Source organism: Zingiber officinale, chromosome 7B (genome assembly GCF_018446385.1).
Source record: "Zingiber officinale cultivar Zhangliang chromosome 7B, Zo_v1.1, whole genome shotgun sequence".
Classification (NCBI taxonomy): domain Eukaryota; kingdom Viridiplantae; phylum Streptophyta; class Magnoliopsida; order Zingiberales; family Zingiberaceae; genus Zingiber; species Zingiber officinale.
Window position 1 is genome coordinate 83555815 of NC_055999.1, and position 15138 is coordinate 83570952.

At 35.4% G+C, this 15138-nt stretch overlaps 1 protein-coding gene across 1 annotated transcript; it reads right to left on the reverse strand.

Moving 5' to 3' along the window:
- Window positions 1-9012: 9012 nt before the first annotated feature.
- On the reverse strand, window positions 9013-9822 carry LOC122003881 (lipid transfer protein EARLI 1-like). The gene has a single exon (XM_042558863.1). The coding sequence runs from the start codon at window positions 9760-9762 to the stop codon at window positions 9283-9285; it is 480 nt and encodes a 159-aa protein (XP_042414797.1). The 5' UTR covers window positions 9763-9822; the 3' UTR covers window positions 9013-9282.
- Between the last annotated feature and the right edge of the window lie 5316 nt (window positions 9823-15138).

Below are 15138 nucleotides of genomic sequence, written 5' to 3' on the forward strand. Positions count from 1 at the left end.
TAATCATGCCTCGGTTCCTCATAAATTTTGGGATGATGTCGTCCAAACCGCGGTCTACTTTATCAATCGTTTACTCACTCCACTACTTCAAAATAAGTGCCCCTTGGAAAGACTTTATAATTGTCTTCCAGATTACTTCTTCTTTCGTATCTTTGGTTGTGCATGTTATCCTTGGCTACGACCTTACTCTAAGCACAAGTTAAACCCTCGCTCTTTATAATGTGTTTTCCTTGGTTATAGTAATTTGCATCATGGGTACCGTTGCCTCCATATTTCGACCGGTCGGATATATATTTCTCAACATGTTACTTTTGATGAATCTCTATTTCCGTTTGCAGTTGCTACCTCAGATCCTCCTTCGGATAATCACGGTAATTATCTAATATCACCAAGCAACATACTAGAAGCCCCACATATTGATTCATCGGGACATATTGAAAGTACAAGTGGGGATGATATTTTAGGTCCTGCTCCATCTCCATAAGTTCCTGTAGACTCGACGGCTAGTGGTAATCCACTCTCTAGTTCTGATTCTCATCTGTCAGACCACTAATCTCCGAGTAGCTCTGATGATGATATTCCTCGACGGATGCTTCCTCTAAGCGATATTTATGCATGAAGTCAACCAATTTCCACTCGTTGTCCTCTTCCACGTGTTCTTATTGTTTCTTCAAATTTTGTTGAACATTTTAGTTTTACACAGGCAGTAAAAGATCCAAATTGGTGTGCTGCGATGGCTACAGAATTTGATGCTCTTCTTCGTAATGCAACCTGACGCTTAGTCCCTCGTACCCCATCTATGAATATTGTGGGCTCTAAATGGGTTTACCAAATTAAGTATCGTGCAGATGGTTCTATTGAACGTTACAAAGCTCGCCTTGTTGCTAAATGCTTTAATCAACAACTAGGTATTGACTTCAATGATAATTTTAGTCCAGTCATCAAAATTACAACTATCAGATTGCTACTATCTATACCTGTAAGCTTCAATTGGCCAATACGTTAATTAGATGTTTCTAATGCTTTCCTTCATGGATATCTTGAAGAAACTGTTTATATAAGCAACATCCTGGATTCATCCATCCGTAACTTTCAACACATGTGTGTCAACTTCAGAAATCTATATATGGTCTTCAACAAGTACCTCATGTATGGTTTCATCGTTTATCTACTTGGCTTCATACACAAGGATTTTCTAGCTTAAAAACAGACTCTTCTCTATTCTACAAATGCCATGAGAAAATTTCAATATTTGTTCTGATTTATGTGGATGATATATTAATAACTGGTAGTGATCAAAACGACATTACTACTTTACTACATCTTCTCCGTCAAGAGTTTCTTATTCGGGATCTTGGCAATGCTTGTTTTTTCCTTGGCATAGAGTTTCTCTCACATTATGAAGGTTGTCTTCTCTCTCAAAGCAAATACATTACTGGGCCCCTACAACGAGTTAAAATGGATGGTGCACGTCCTATCTTCACACCAATCATTGAGGGTAGTTTCACTGCACCTTCATCCTCCTCTTTGATGTCTGCCCCCAGATCTACCGTAGTATTGTTGTGCTCTACAATATGTCACAATTACATGACTTGATATTGCTTTCGTTGTGAATCATGTCTGTAACACCCCAAATTTTCTTGTTTTGAGTTCTAAAAGTGCTTATAAATATTTAGAAATGCTTTAGAAATATTCTAGAGATTTTTATAAATTTTTAGAGTATTTTTATAAAATTTTCGAAGGTCGTTTGATATTTTTACCAAAAGAAATAAAGTTGTGGCAAAAAATTGTCAAGCCGAGACCTTAGTAAGCAAAGTCTTAAGAATATTTAGGATGACCAAGTGTCCCAACAGGGGCATGCTAAAAGAAAAAAGAGCAGAATAATTTTATGTAGAAATAAATACGTCCCTAAGCATAAATAGAAGAACTTAAGTGAAATAATGAGATTTCCTCGACCTAATCTTTCCTCTTCCTCCCGTGCGCCGACTCCTCCTTGGCTTGGGCGAAAAAAAAACAAAAGAAGTTTAGGGCTTCCTGTGGTGGCCGGCTAGGACGAGCTTCGAGGGAGCTTTTGATATTTTTCGACTCGTCTCGACGAGAGGAACGCGTGGACGTAAGCAAAGCGCGAGGATCTCAAGTTTCATCGGAATCCTAGAGAGGTTTCGCGTTAGTAAGTTCAAGATAACACTGTAAGTACCGCTCACTTACAGTAAGAGGTGTTTTCCATTGATTTCTCGTCGTAGAAATATTATATGTGCAGATTTCTTTTGTGTTCTATGCATGATTGTGTGTTACCTAGTTGATTTCACTTGTAGATGCATATGGAAGAATACCCAATCAGTATGGTGGGCTTAGGAGAAGTATAAGAAAGATAAAGAAAAGAAAGAAAAAGGCCAAGGCCTTAAGTAGATCCCAAAGTCAAGACTTTAGGGATTCTGGCACACAAGGTGCTTGTTAAAATGCCAAGACATTTAAAGAAGAAGTAATTAAGATATTTTACTTTGAAAGGTCAGTACCCGACTTCCAAGGTTGTCGTAAATAAATCCAGGTGTCCAATTCCAAGGTCTTGGCCCTGGTAGACCAAGGTCTGCTCTTTTAGGATTGGTGTCTCGCTGCCCCAACCTATTAGGGAACGCGCATAAGATGGTACTTACGCCTTAGAGATCCCAAGTGAAGCTATTTATTTTCAAGTATATGCTTTAGCAAAGTTTTCAAGTTAAAGAATTTCCAAGTTTCAAGTTAAGTTCAGAAAAAGTGAGTTTAAGGAAGTTAAGTGCTTGTATATGTTTAAAAAAGTTAAATGTTTGTATATGTTTAAGAAAGTTAAATGCTTGTATATGCATGTTTCCTTGAGTTAAACCTGTTTTAGTTCCTCTATTAGTACGAAAGTATTTATGCATGTTTACATGTACCATCAGTGTAAGTAGTAGTAAAGATTCTGGCATGAAAAGTATTTTTAAAAAACATGCTTGCACATCTCGAGATTTTTGTGAGCTAGGTAGTACTTACTAAGCCTTGTTGCTTATTAGTTGCATTTCCTCTTACTGCAGACAAAGGAAAAGGAAAACAAATTTGAAGGAAAGCGACAAGGGGGTGCGTGATGGTGTGTGTGATGCTTGGACTATGGAAAGCCTTGGGAATTTGCTAAGAACATATTAAGATTTTTCTTTAAATTACTTAGAAAATTTATAGAGTTTACTTTTTATTCATAAGATTTTATAAATTGTTAATTTTGCATATGTTGGATATTGTTTAGTATTTCTGTTGTTAGTGATGAAATAGATTAGTTTTAGTTAATGTTTGTTGGATATTACGATTTCATGTCTTTTAAGAAATATGCATGAGATTCTAAAGTAATAAAATGAAGAAATGCTTAATTAGTTTTTACAAATTGATACTTTTAGCACGTGAGGTATGCTAATTGATGCATTGTATGTGGATTCATTTTAAAGAGTAAAAGAAATTCATTTAATTATTGCCAAGTAGAGTAGCGCTTAAATTAAAGAAGAAGTAAAAGTGAAAGAAAGTAACCCAACTCTTAGGAAGCAGGGAGGACGGGTGTTACAATGTCTGTCAATTTATGCATGCTCTTACTGAACATCATTGGGAAGGTGTTAAGCGAATTCTTCGATATCTCAAAGGCACTATTCTACATGATCTTCTTTTATATCGTCAGTCTTCATGAGAGTTTATTGCCTACAGTGATGCAGATTGAGCTGGATCTCCCGGAGATAGACGTTTTATTAGTGGATATGCTATATTTCTTGGGTGAAATCTTGTTTCCTGACTTTCAAAGAAGCAACCTACAGTCTTTCGCTCGAGTATTGAAACTGAATATAAAGCTCTCGCTAACGCAAGATCAGAAATTATTTGGCTACAATCTCTTCTTTCAGAATTACACTTTTTCTCAACTGCTACGCCTAAAATATGGTGTGATAATATTGGAGCAACTTATTTTGCGTCAAATCCGATTTTTCATGTTCGTACCAAGCATGTAGAGATTGATTTTCATTTTGTTCGCGAGTGTAGCGACTCGACAACTTTCGGTTTCTTATATCTCTACGGAAGATCAAATTGCTGATATATTTACTAAGTCATTAGCTAGACAATGTTTCACCAAGTTAGCACTCAAACTTAACGTTCAGCACTCCCGTTGAGTTTGTCAGGGGGTAATGACAATAATGGAAATAATCTTTAATTGATTTCATTCAATTGAAATTTATTATATTTAGCACACAATCAAGATCGACATGAATTAAATAAGAAAAATAATATTTCCAAGTCTATTATATTACTATGTTTATAATTATTATGATTGTATACCTTATTTAATCTTTTCATTATTATATTGGACAATTTGTATAAATAAACCCATAGTTTGCAAAATCGCGATCTGGATCATAGGATCGTACGATCCTACGATCCGGAAACCCAAAATCGATCCAGGATCGTGCAGAATCGTTTTTGCAGTAGGATCGCAGCAGGATCGGTAGGATCGGAGTAGAATCGGTAGAATCGGAGCAGGATCGGAGCAGAATCGGAGCAGGATCGGTGGAAGCTTTGAGAGGTCATAACTTTTGACTCGGATTGAACCACGGGGCCTATAATATATCAAATTAAAGCTCGTTCAGAGATCTTTAATAAATTTCAAAGTTTATCCTTAACCATTATCTTTTTTTTCATCTTATTAGAGTTTTAAATTATTTAAATATATGTTTAATTATTTTTGAGTTAGTTTTTTTATCAATAATATTTTGTCATTTATTTTTCTCAAAATAATAAGTTTTTGGATGTCTATTGTCTAGTATTGTGTGACATCAACCAGTCTTTAGAAGATTATTTCCGGCATTCATATTTGAATCAAAGGATTCAATAACTTCTGTTATATACGTTAGATGCTTTATTGACATTTAAATTGAATTATCTTATAAATCAAGGAAATATTTTTGACATTGTATGTGTTATTATTATTGTGTTAATAGATATTTTATATTCTTTCATTTTATGATATGAAAATATAAATATTATTACTATGCGAGAATGATAGTTGAATTACAAGTTAATTTAAATTTGTACGTGTAGTAATGTAATTTGATATGTTGAGTGTAAACAATTGCATATATATACAAAATTAGTTATTTATTTATATGTAAATGAGTTTTTTAGGTATTTTTTCTAATTATTAATCATGTATGATAAAATTTTAAGGGTTTTTGGTAGGATCGTACGATTCTACGATCCGATCCTGACCGATCCGATCCTGACCCTAAATCGATCCTACGTAGAATCGCGATTCTACAAACTATGAATAAATCTATTGACTTTAGTAATAAGATCATAAAAAAAAACTTTATGTTATTTCTCTCCTCATTAATTTCTACAAATTGAACAAAGATGAATCACAATAATAAGCTTATTTGGGTATGAGCTTGGTGCAATCTTTCTCTATAATATAACGGTCAATTCCACTTTTTCTGGATCATGTCAACTCAAAGATTTTGCTGCATCATATGCCCAAAAATCTGGACCTTGTCATGTGTTCCCACTATCTTCATGCATTTCACAAACTGACTCAAGTACCCAAATAAATTTTCAGGGCTCACCCAGAGGTTCCCCAACTTCCGGCTGAATGTGAACAGCCACCCCGACAGCTTCTCCTCTTGCTCCAGCGAGCACACATCGAAGCACAATGAGAAATTGCCTACAGGCAGGGAAGTCCGCTTCAATTTCTTCACCAACTCGTTCACCACTTCAGTGTCTAGCACCGTCATGGTGGTGCCGGAATCAAAGACAATGTTGCTGGCCATCAAATTGGACTTCCTAGACGCAAACCGGGAGTTGCAACCGAATACCACATTCAGAATGGAGGTACATTGCTTTGTATCTAATGAGAAGAAACAGAAGGTTTCCACGGAGATTCGTCCATTGATGTTGGTGCTGGCGCTGGTCATGTTGTAGCATTGGCAGGGGCATGCAGTTGCCCCAGTTGAGGTCCCTGCCGGTGTCGACGATGCCCCACATAGATCGCGGTCTTGGCATGCCCAAGCTGAACTCCATCAAGAATTCCGAGTCATAGCGCAAGGAGAGGTCTATGTTGAGGGGGGTCGATCTTCATGGTGAGGCACATGGCCAAGTATCTAGCTCAATTGACCAAGTGGAGGGCAGCGGCCTGCATGCGATCAAAGGGTTTCAACAAGCTGTTGTACAGTGCTGACTTGGGGGAGTCGCGGTGGACCAGCTCCAAGCCAAAGACAGTGCTCGCCATTGCTGTCGTTGACGTGAAAAGGGCCATGAAGGAGATCAGCAGCAGGAGGAAGCTGATGACTGCCATTGCCACAATTAATGAAGATACATTTTCAACTGGCGACTGAATTTATAGAGAGAATCCACGGTCATAGAGACATTCTCCACGTTGTACCAAAAGAGTAAAAAAGAAAAGAAAAGAAATCTTCAATTTCCAATCTCAAATTTGAAGATCAAAAAGGAGCGCATGAAGGAACAATTTCCACTGAACTAACTCAGAAGTGCAAGTGGATTTTGAGTTGTCTTCATCCGGCCAACAGCCTGGTTATGCGGCCCAAGCCTACGAAACAGTTGGCTTACTCAATTTTGATGGATCCAATCCATATACGTATTCTGAATTAATTATATAAATTTAAATAAAATATAAAACAAATCATTTGGCATTCACCAATACGACCTACAATTCAAACAATAAAAACATTTGAATATCTGGAGAAGTTACATGTAACTTATAATTTGAGCATAAATGATAACTTCTTTAGTTAGTTTTTCAAACTAGGTCAAGATTGTACTGTCTATTAGGAGTTTAGGAGAATAGCATATATGTTTGCTAAACCCATGATAATACGAGCAAAGGATCGACCTATTGCACTGGCCAAACATATTTTTGTTCACGACCACTTTATTGATAGATGAATATTGAAAATGAAAGATGCACTTGTTGAAGGTTAGAACAAGAAGAACGTGACAGACATATACAAACTAACCAGGCTCGTATTGTCAAGTAATATTGGATGGTTGCTGAAATTCATGATAAATCAATGATAAATCAATTTATTGTCATTTAGGACCACTTATTGACTTATTAGGTGTCTTACAGTCTCCCCCCTCCCAGTGGCGGATCCAGATAAAAATTTAGAAGGGTGCTCAAAGAAGAGACTAAAAAAAATTTCTTGCTATCAAAAAAAATATTAAAAGAATACTAAATTGATAATGATAATGATACAGACATAAAAATATGGGCATACCAATAAAGGAATTATTTTTTAATACTTGAACCACCAGCATCAAATCTAGACATACAAACAAGAGGAGGCAACTGGATCCTACAAGTGCGTAGCCCTGGGTCACTAACAACATCATCCGAGTTGAATTCAACACGAGAATATTTTTTTCTTACTATTTTCTTTCATAGAATTCTTAGAAGACTCAATACTTCGTTTTAAAATTTTCTCCATAACTTATATCAATTTCTCAAAATTATTAATTTATGCAATCAACATAATAAATTAATGTACTACCCAGTATAAATTATGAAATTAGAAATTAGATGAAATAAGGAACAAGATTCACCTAAAATTGAAGAGATTCTGCTTGTTGTGGAGAATCACCGGCGGAGCATAGTGGTAGCGGCGTCGACAGTGGCAGGTTGGCAGCGGCGTTGACGAAATAGGCGAACCATATGAAATTAGAAATTAGATGAAATAAGGTACAAGATTCACCTAAAATTGAAGAGATTCTGCTTGTTGTGGAGAATCACCGGCGGAGCACAGTGGTAGCGGCGTCGACAGTGGCAGGCTGGCAGCGACGTTGACAAAATAGGTGAACCGTGAACAGTAGTGGCGTCACTGGCGTACGTGAGGCGTCGATGAAGTGAAGAGGTGATAAAGATGAGGGCAACGGTTTGAGGAGATCAAGGAGAAATAATGAAATCTCTTAGTGCGATTAAGGTTTTTGGTTTAAAGAAGAAGGATTAACTTAGGGGAAAAAAGGTTCGGTGGCTGAAAAGAAAAAAAAAGTTGCGGCAGGAAAAGAATCGAAATTGAAAAAAAAAGAAGAGAAAAAGGTGTTTTTAATGATATTTTTGTGAAAAAGTCCAATAATTTTTAAAAATTATAATTATTTCCTTTATTTTTTAATCATAATTAATTTTTTTATGTTTTTTTCTCCAAAAGCAAGGGGGTGCTTCCGCACCCCCTCGCGCCCCCCTGCCTCCGTCGGTGCTCCCCCCTCCCCCCTCCCCCCTCCCCCCTCCCGACATAGCTAAGTTAGTACTCGGATGGTAGATTTGCATCACAAGTCATATCATTTTTATGAACTTTCAACATTTTACTGAAGCATGTGAGCAAGACTTAATATTACTCATTTCACATAATCAAGTTTTAAAATTTCAAAAACATGTTGCACTTTCCCATTATACTCCTCTATTCTTTCCACGTTCAAATTTTTGCTCTATCCATTTAAAAATTTCATTACTCTCAATTTATGAGGTCAAATTCATATCTGAAGGCATAAATACATTAAAACGATTTATAGAAGTACATTGGTTTTGATTTGAAGTATTTAGAGTTCTGTAGGTACATCAGTTAATTTCAAATAAAATTAGTTGATAAACCTTGAAAATTTTAAATCACTTTAAACTAAAATCAATGTACTCGTGCAAACCTTCTTAAGATATCTATGTCCTCAAATTTAAATTCTATTGTGTAAATTGAGAGTAATAAATTTTTAAACTCGTAAATATTTGATAAAATTTACCATAAGTTAATTATAAAACCTATATGACAATGACACTCGATCACTAACCATAAGTTTATTATAAAATTTAAATACGAAAAGAAAAAATTAAACATAGAAAGAAGAAAAGGGTATAATGGAAAAGCTAATACTCAATCTCGCTCACACGTTTTAGTAAAATACAAAACTTTTTTCCGTTGTACGATCCTCTTCTAGTTAAGTATGAGACCAAAAGGTAAAAGAGGAGTCCCCTGCTTCAACTCGAGTTGAATTGAATAAAGATGAATCACAAAGAAGTACAAGACCTTTGCACAGCAGAGTACGCAGTACACAATACACATCACAAAATACAAATGGATAAAAACTCTTATTCCCTACCCACCCACAAATAATTAATTAACTACTAGCTAGATTATACACCAATATAATTCTTGAGCATTTAATAAATTCACCCAATCGCAACACGTACAACGACCAGAAAGTGAGGCTGCATGCAGGGAATTAAACTGAAAGATAAATTAACTAGGCGCAGACGAAGCCCGAAGGCACGCCCTTGCCGCAGTAGTTGACGAGCAGGCTGAGGTCGACGGGCATGTTGAGGGTCAACCCCAGGGCGTTGATCTTGATGACGGTGCAGAGGCAGACGGCCGCCTCGGCGTCGTCCAGCCCCCCGACGAGGGAGCAGCAGGGCTCCTTGGGCGGCGTCCCGAGCTGGATGTTGATGAGGCCGCCGAGCACGTCGTCGCACGCCGCCAGCTTGAGCGTGTCGACGGGGCAGGTGGGCTGCGCCTTGGGCGTCGGCGGTGCCACCCTGGGCGTCGGCGGAGCGACCCTGGGAGTCGGCGGAGCTACCCTGGGCGTGGGCGGCGTCACCCTGGGAGTGGGCGGGATTTTGGGAGGCGGCGGCGACGGCGGCGGCGGGCAGGCGGTGACGACCGTGACGAATAAGAGGAGGTTGAGGCAGAGGAGCAGAGCGGCAGAGGAGGAAGCAGAGGGAGCCATGGGAGCCTCTGTAGCCCGAAGCGTGGGATGGACGGTGCAATTAGGGTTACGAGCTAGGGGGCCTTTTATAGGGCAAAAGAGGGGTTAACGGGGAATGAGGTTCAGGGTACAGCGCGGTAGCGCTGCATGTGAGCAGTGGGGCTACGTGAGCAGCTGGCAGAGGCATGCAAGCTGGAGGATGGAGATAAGCGATTAGGGTTGATGTCTTGGAGGCTTGTGAGCGACCGTGGCTGGCATTCTTGTCCTGTGATATGCTACGTGATATTCACCATGTCGACATTAATGGAGTCTGTTTTCTTCTCTAGAGCTCGATCTGTGAGAGAGATCGATGGTTCGTGAGCAGTGCGACGACCCGTGTGACGGTAACATGGAAGGAAGGTCGGGAGCTTAATTTCGACCGACAAAAATTAAAGGTCACTAAAATCATCAAAACCACACATTTTTTTCAAAAAAAATTAAAATTAAAAGGACTCCCCATATTTTATCCACATAATACTTTTATCTAATATTTCTTGTTATCTCCTACTATTGTAGTAGGACTGGTAAAAACTACTCTGCAGCTCTTTAAGGTGCAGAAACCATTAAATACGTATACGTATATAACTGTTTTTAAATGATGTTAATTAGTTTAAAATAATTTTTAAAAATTTAAATAATTTAAATAAGTTAAAATGATTTTAATAAAGTTGATAAAATAGTATTTTGAAATAATACTGTTCATATTTTAAAATTTAGATTTTAAGATTTTAAAATATCACATCATCATTTTACAAAATTAAAATTGATCATATATTTAAAAAGCCCTCGGCTGAAGTTATCCATTGACACCACTTTTAAGATAAAATATTACAACTTGAAATGTTAAATATTGAATAATAAAAATAAAATATATAATAATAAATGGATAAGTTAAATCGTAGAACATGAAATGAGAGTACTAAACTAAAATTGGATAAGATTCATCTAAATTTTACTATAAGCGTGGATATAAAGATTATATTTATTTAAAACTAGATTGATTTATAATTGATTTGGTCTTATGATTAAATTAAATTTTAAATTTAAATGAATTCAACCGATTTAAAATGAAATAAAATATTTTTTAAAAAACTTTCTCTATTTTTTTCTCCCTTTCCGTACCCTAAGCAATCTCCATCGTAACTGCACCTCTTCTCCCCCTCCCTCTTTGATATTTTCTCTACTTTTTCTTTCTCATTTTCTTCTAATCCTTTTTTTCCTCCTACGGCAGTATAGTTTTTTCATCTCCTTCCTAATTTCCCTTCCTCTTCTTCCTAATTTCTAGTTGAAAATCTTAGTTACACCATTAATAGCTACCGACAGTTACTATAATATCTAGGAGTTACTTGATAGTTATCATAATATAATATGAAAAATTAATTATTTTTTTTTAATCAAAATTACTATGTACAAATTAATATTATATTAAAATATTTTTTTTTACCCACTTGATTAAAAATTACTATAGTTATAGCTAAATTTTAAATTTTACATCTTAAATTTTAAAATATTAAATCTTAAATTATAAACTCTAAACACAATTATATCAAAATATTTTTTTAATAATTTAGTCAAAATTATTTAAACTTACTCAAATTTATTTTTAATTGATTAAAATTACTTTAAAAAATACTAGTTTTAGAATGTATAGAAGCTACTAAATAATGGTTACTATAATAGTATTATATTAAGTATTTTAGGTACAGCAGTATTAATGTTTATATGTTATAGCAGTAACGATTATCATAACATAAACAAAAGTATGTTTTTTTTAATAAAATATCTGGTGGGATTTTTTTTTTTTTTCATAATTCAGGGTTTTTTTTGGCCCATTATCGATTGAGCCCATGCTGATGTGGCGTGTGGAGCTAGTATTTCCGAGATTTTCAGAGAGAAAAAAGGTTTTGATTTTTGTGTGGTCTAAATAAAATTTAAAATTTTGCCAAATGATACACTATATAGGGAATATATTAATTCTCACAATGGAAAACATAATTTATGAATCCATAGAAACGACAAATCCATAAACTATATCCTAACACGCTTGCATATTCTAATAAACAACCAACACAAAAATATCAAGAACATACTAAATATAATGAATTGTATATTAAATTACTACATATATAACATAAAATAGAACCTAACTAATGACCAACAATTAAAGATTAATTTTATTAGAGATCGTGGTTAGAGATAATATTAATCTACAAAATATTCTTAATGAACTTGTTTAGATCTAGTATAAAGACGAGAGTTAGGCAATTTATTTTTTGCACTAAGAACAATAGAAATGCTTAGTTTGTATATTGAAAAAATCCTAATGAGAGTGGAAAGCTTTTATGCATAAATATTTGTTATGATAACGCATCTTAAGAGTTCATAGTGCCAACTTACAATAAATCATTTCTAGATCCATCATCAGAAAAACTATAGTGCACTAGATAAAGTATCTTAATTGGATTTTTTTATCGTAATAATACAAAATTTATATATTTATTGTTATTATCTCGGGTTTCATTAATTATATCTTTTTGTTTTTACTTCCTTATTTTATGTTTATCAAATAGGGAGAGAAAGATCTTTACTTTAATTTTTTATCAAATTATTTAAAAAAAACTCAGTGAGGCCGGCTTGTTGATAGGAATTATGATTGTTTAATTAGGTTATCACTAGAAAATTAAAATGATATAAAATTACTATGGTATAAAATGACAACTAGCTTCTACAATTATAGAAGCTAACAACTAGCTTCTACAATTGTAGAAGCTAGGAGATAAAAAAATTTCATCACAAATTTACAATAAAGATAACAACAAAACTAGAAATCATTGCAATTCTACAACAAAATTAACAACGAAAAATTTTCATCGTAGATTGACAACAAAAATGATTTCGTCGCAGAATACATTGCTAATTAGTGGCAAATTTTAATATTCGTCGTTGATTTGGGACATAAGCATCTGCAATGAATCTAGAATTATTGTAAACATCTGTAATAATTTTTGCAATGAATTTCAGATTCATTATAGATTTTGTGACTAATCCATGCATGATTCGTTGCCAAAATTGCAATGAATTTTAGTTTCGTTGTAAAACATTTGCCACGAATTTATAATTCGTCACAGACGTTGTGACAAATTTATAATTCATAGCAAATGTTTTGCGATGAATTTATGGATTCATCGCAATATTATAAGATTTTGCTAAAAAAAATTATGATTTTTTATTATTATTTTTAAATATTGGCGACGAATTTGTGGATTTGTTATAGATTGGCGATGACTATGTGGATTTGTCACAACATTATAAGATTTTGCTAAAAAATTTACTAATTTCTTTTATTGTTTTTAATATTGGCGACGAATTTATGGATTTGTCATATATTGGCAACAAATTCATGAATTCATCACAAGATTATAAGATTTGGCTAAAACAATTGCTAACATTGTTTATTATTATTTCTAAATATTGGCGATGAATCCTTGGATTCGTCACAAATTGACGACGAATCCATGAACTCATTACAGATTTCTATCTTAAATTAGCTTATTAGATTAATCAAACAAGTAGAGAATACTAAGTAGGTCTATTGCGCGGCTAAGTGGGCAAGTGAAACTAAATGAGTTGAGTAAATAAAGAAGTTGATTGGTCAATTAAGACAAATTGAGAATAAGAGTTGGTCAGTTGGATTGGTCAAACTAAATGGATTGATTGGGTTTAAAAGAACAATTAAGTTAATTAGGGCAATCAAGCAAATGATGTTGGTCATGTTGATCAAACTAGTGAGGTAGGAGTTTTGGTGGAGTAAACAAATTAGTTAAGCTAGATGAGCTAATTTGGTTAATGAAATTAAGTACTTACAAGCTAATAAGGTCAAATGGGTCCAATGATTTAATCATTATGGCAAAAGGTAAATACGCTCGCCTCCAGCGCCACCGCCAACCAATGATTTAATCATGTTAATTGAAACTGAGGGTTAATTAAGCAAGGTGAGGTGCGTGACTTGGATGACTAAATAAATTTAGATTTGTTGAGAATGAGTAGATTGTTTCACTTGATTATTGATCATGTCTAAAGACTGAAGAGATGATGCGTTGCAATGGTGGCTTGATTGTTGACTGGGAAAAGACTTTTTACTCCACAAATAGGTTTCTTTTTTATCGTGTGTACACTAAGATGAGCAAATAACACATCAGTGCCCAGAAACTAGGGGGAGTCCTTGACAAAGGCCCTCTAACGTTCAAGTCAGTATAAATTCTGGCCAGGTGAATGAAGAATAGTAGAGAACGTGCGCGTGAAAGTAAGATTGAGATGTTCGGAAAACATACCTTACCAACGAAGAGAACCTCCCTTTATATACCACCTCTCATAACCTCCGTAATCATTAGGCGTCGAAGAATGTCAGAGGTTGTCGGGTAACGAAAAAGGTACAATCTGTACAATAATTGTTCGAGGAATCTTGCCTTACTCACCTGTGTACTTCCTTTGTTGTTTATAGCTTCGCCATTAACAAGACGATTAAAGGAATATACTGTCATATGTGGTTAGCTGATGAGAAACATAATAATCCCTAAAGAAGATTTCAGAAGAATATTCTCTAACATATGGTTGTTATTCTGATAGATTATTGGGATTCTTTGCTCATGTTATCTGTTGAGTATATCTTGGCTGACCTATAAGATCGACCGTCTTTATGTCTGTCCTCACATTAAGCTGCTTGGTCATGTGTTGCATGGTGTTAGCAATCCATTCGGAGAATAATATAATACCTTGGGCTTGTTGGAAGTCTATTTGAGAACCTGTGCGTGCTGGAAATCCATCTTGGAAGCAATATGAAGCTAAGTGCCTTAGGCCCAGTCATCCTTTTGTCCGGCTAGACATGTAATGAGCTGCCTAGAGAAATGAAACCGTGTTTTGAGAGGTTCGATCTGTACTTTAAGTCAACTGTCCATATAATGATTCATAGGTAGAGCGAACCTTGGATTTTGACCGGATCTATAGAGAAAGCTATCTTACATTTGTGCATATAAAGAACAAGTATGGAGCCATACAAACTAGTCCAGTTTTATCATCGAACGGATACACATGCATATTATTGTGTGGAAACCCATACGGATGACCTGTAATAGAGTCGATCGAACGGTATAGAGAGGCTCATACAAGGTAAGGAGTTTAACCTTTCCCTCGACCAGACCTATGTTCGATTGATTACAAGGTGAGTCAGACATCCCCTAAACTTTGTCGGCTATTGAATGACATAACGTACCAGCTTCCCAATTCAAGTGTAAAGCATTAAACCACTTATATCCGACCGGATTAAGAGATGGTTGACCCTATTTCAAATGACTTGTAATC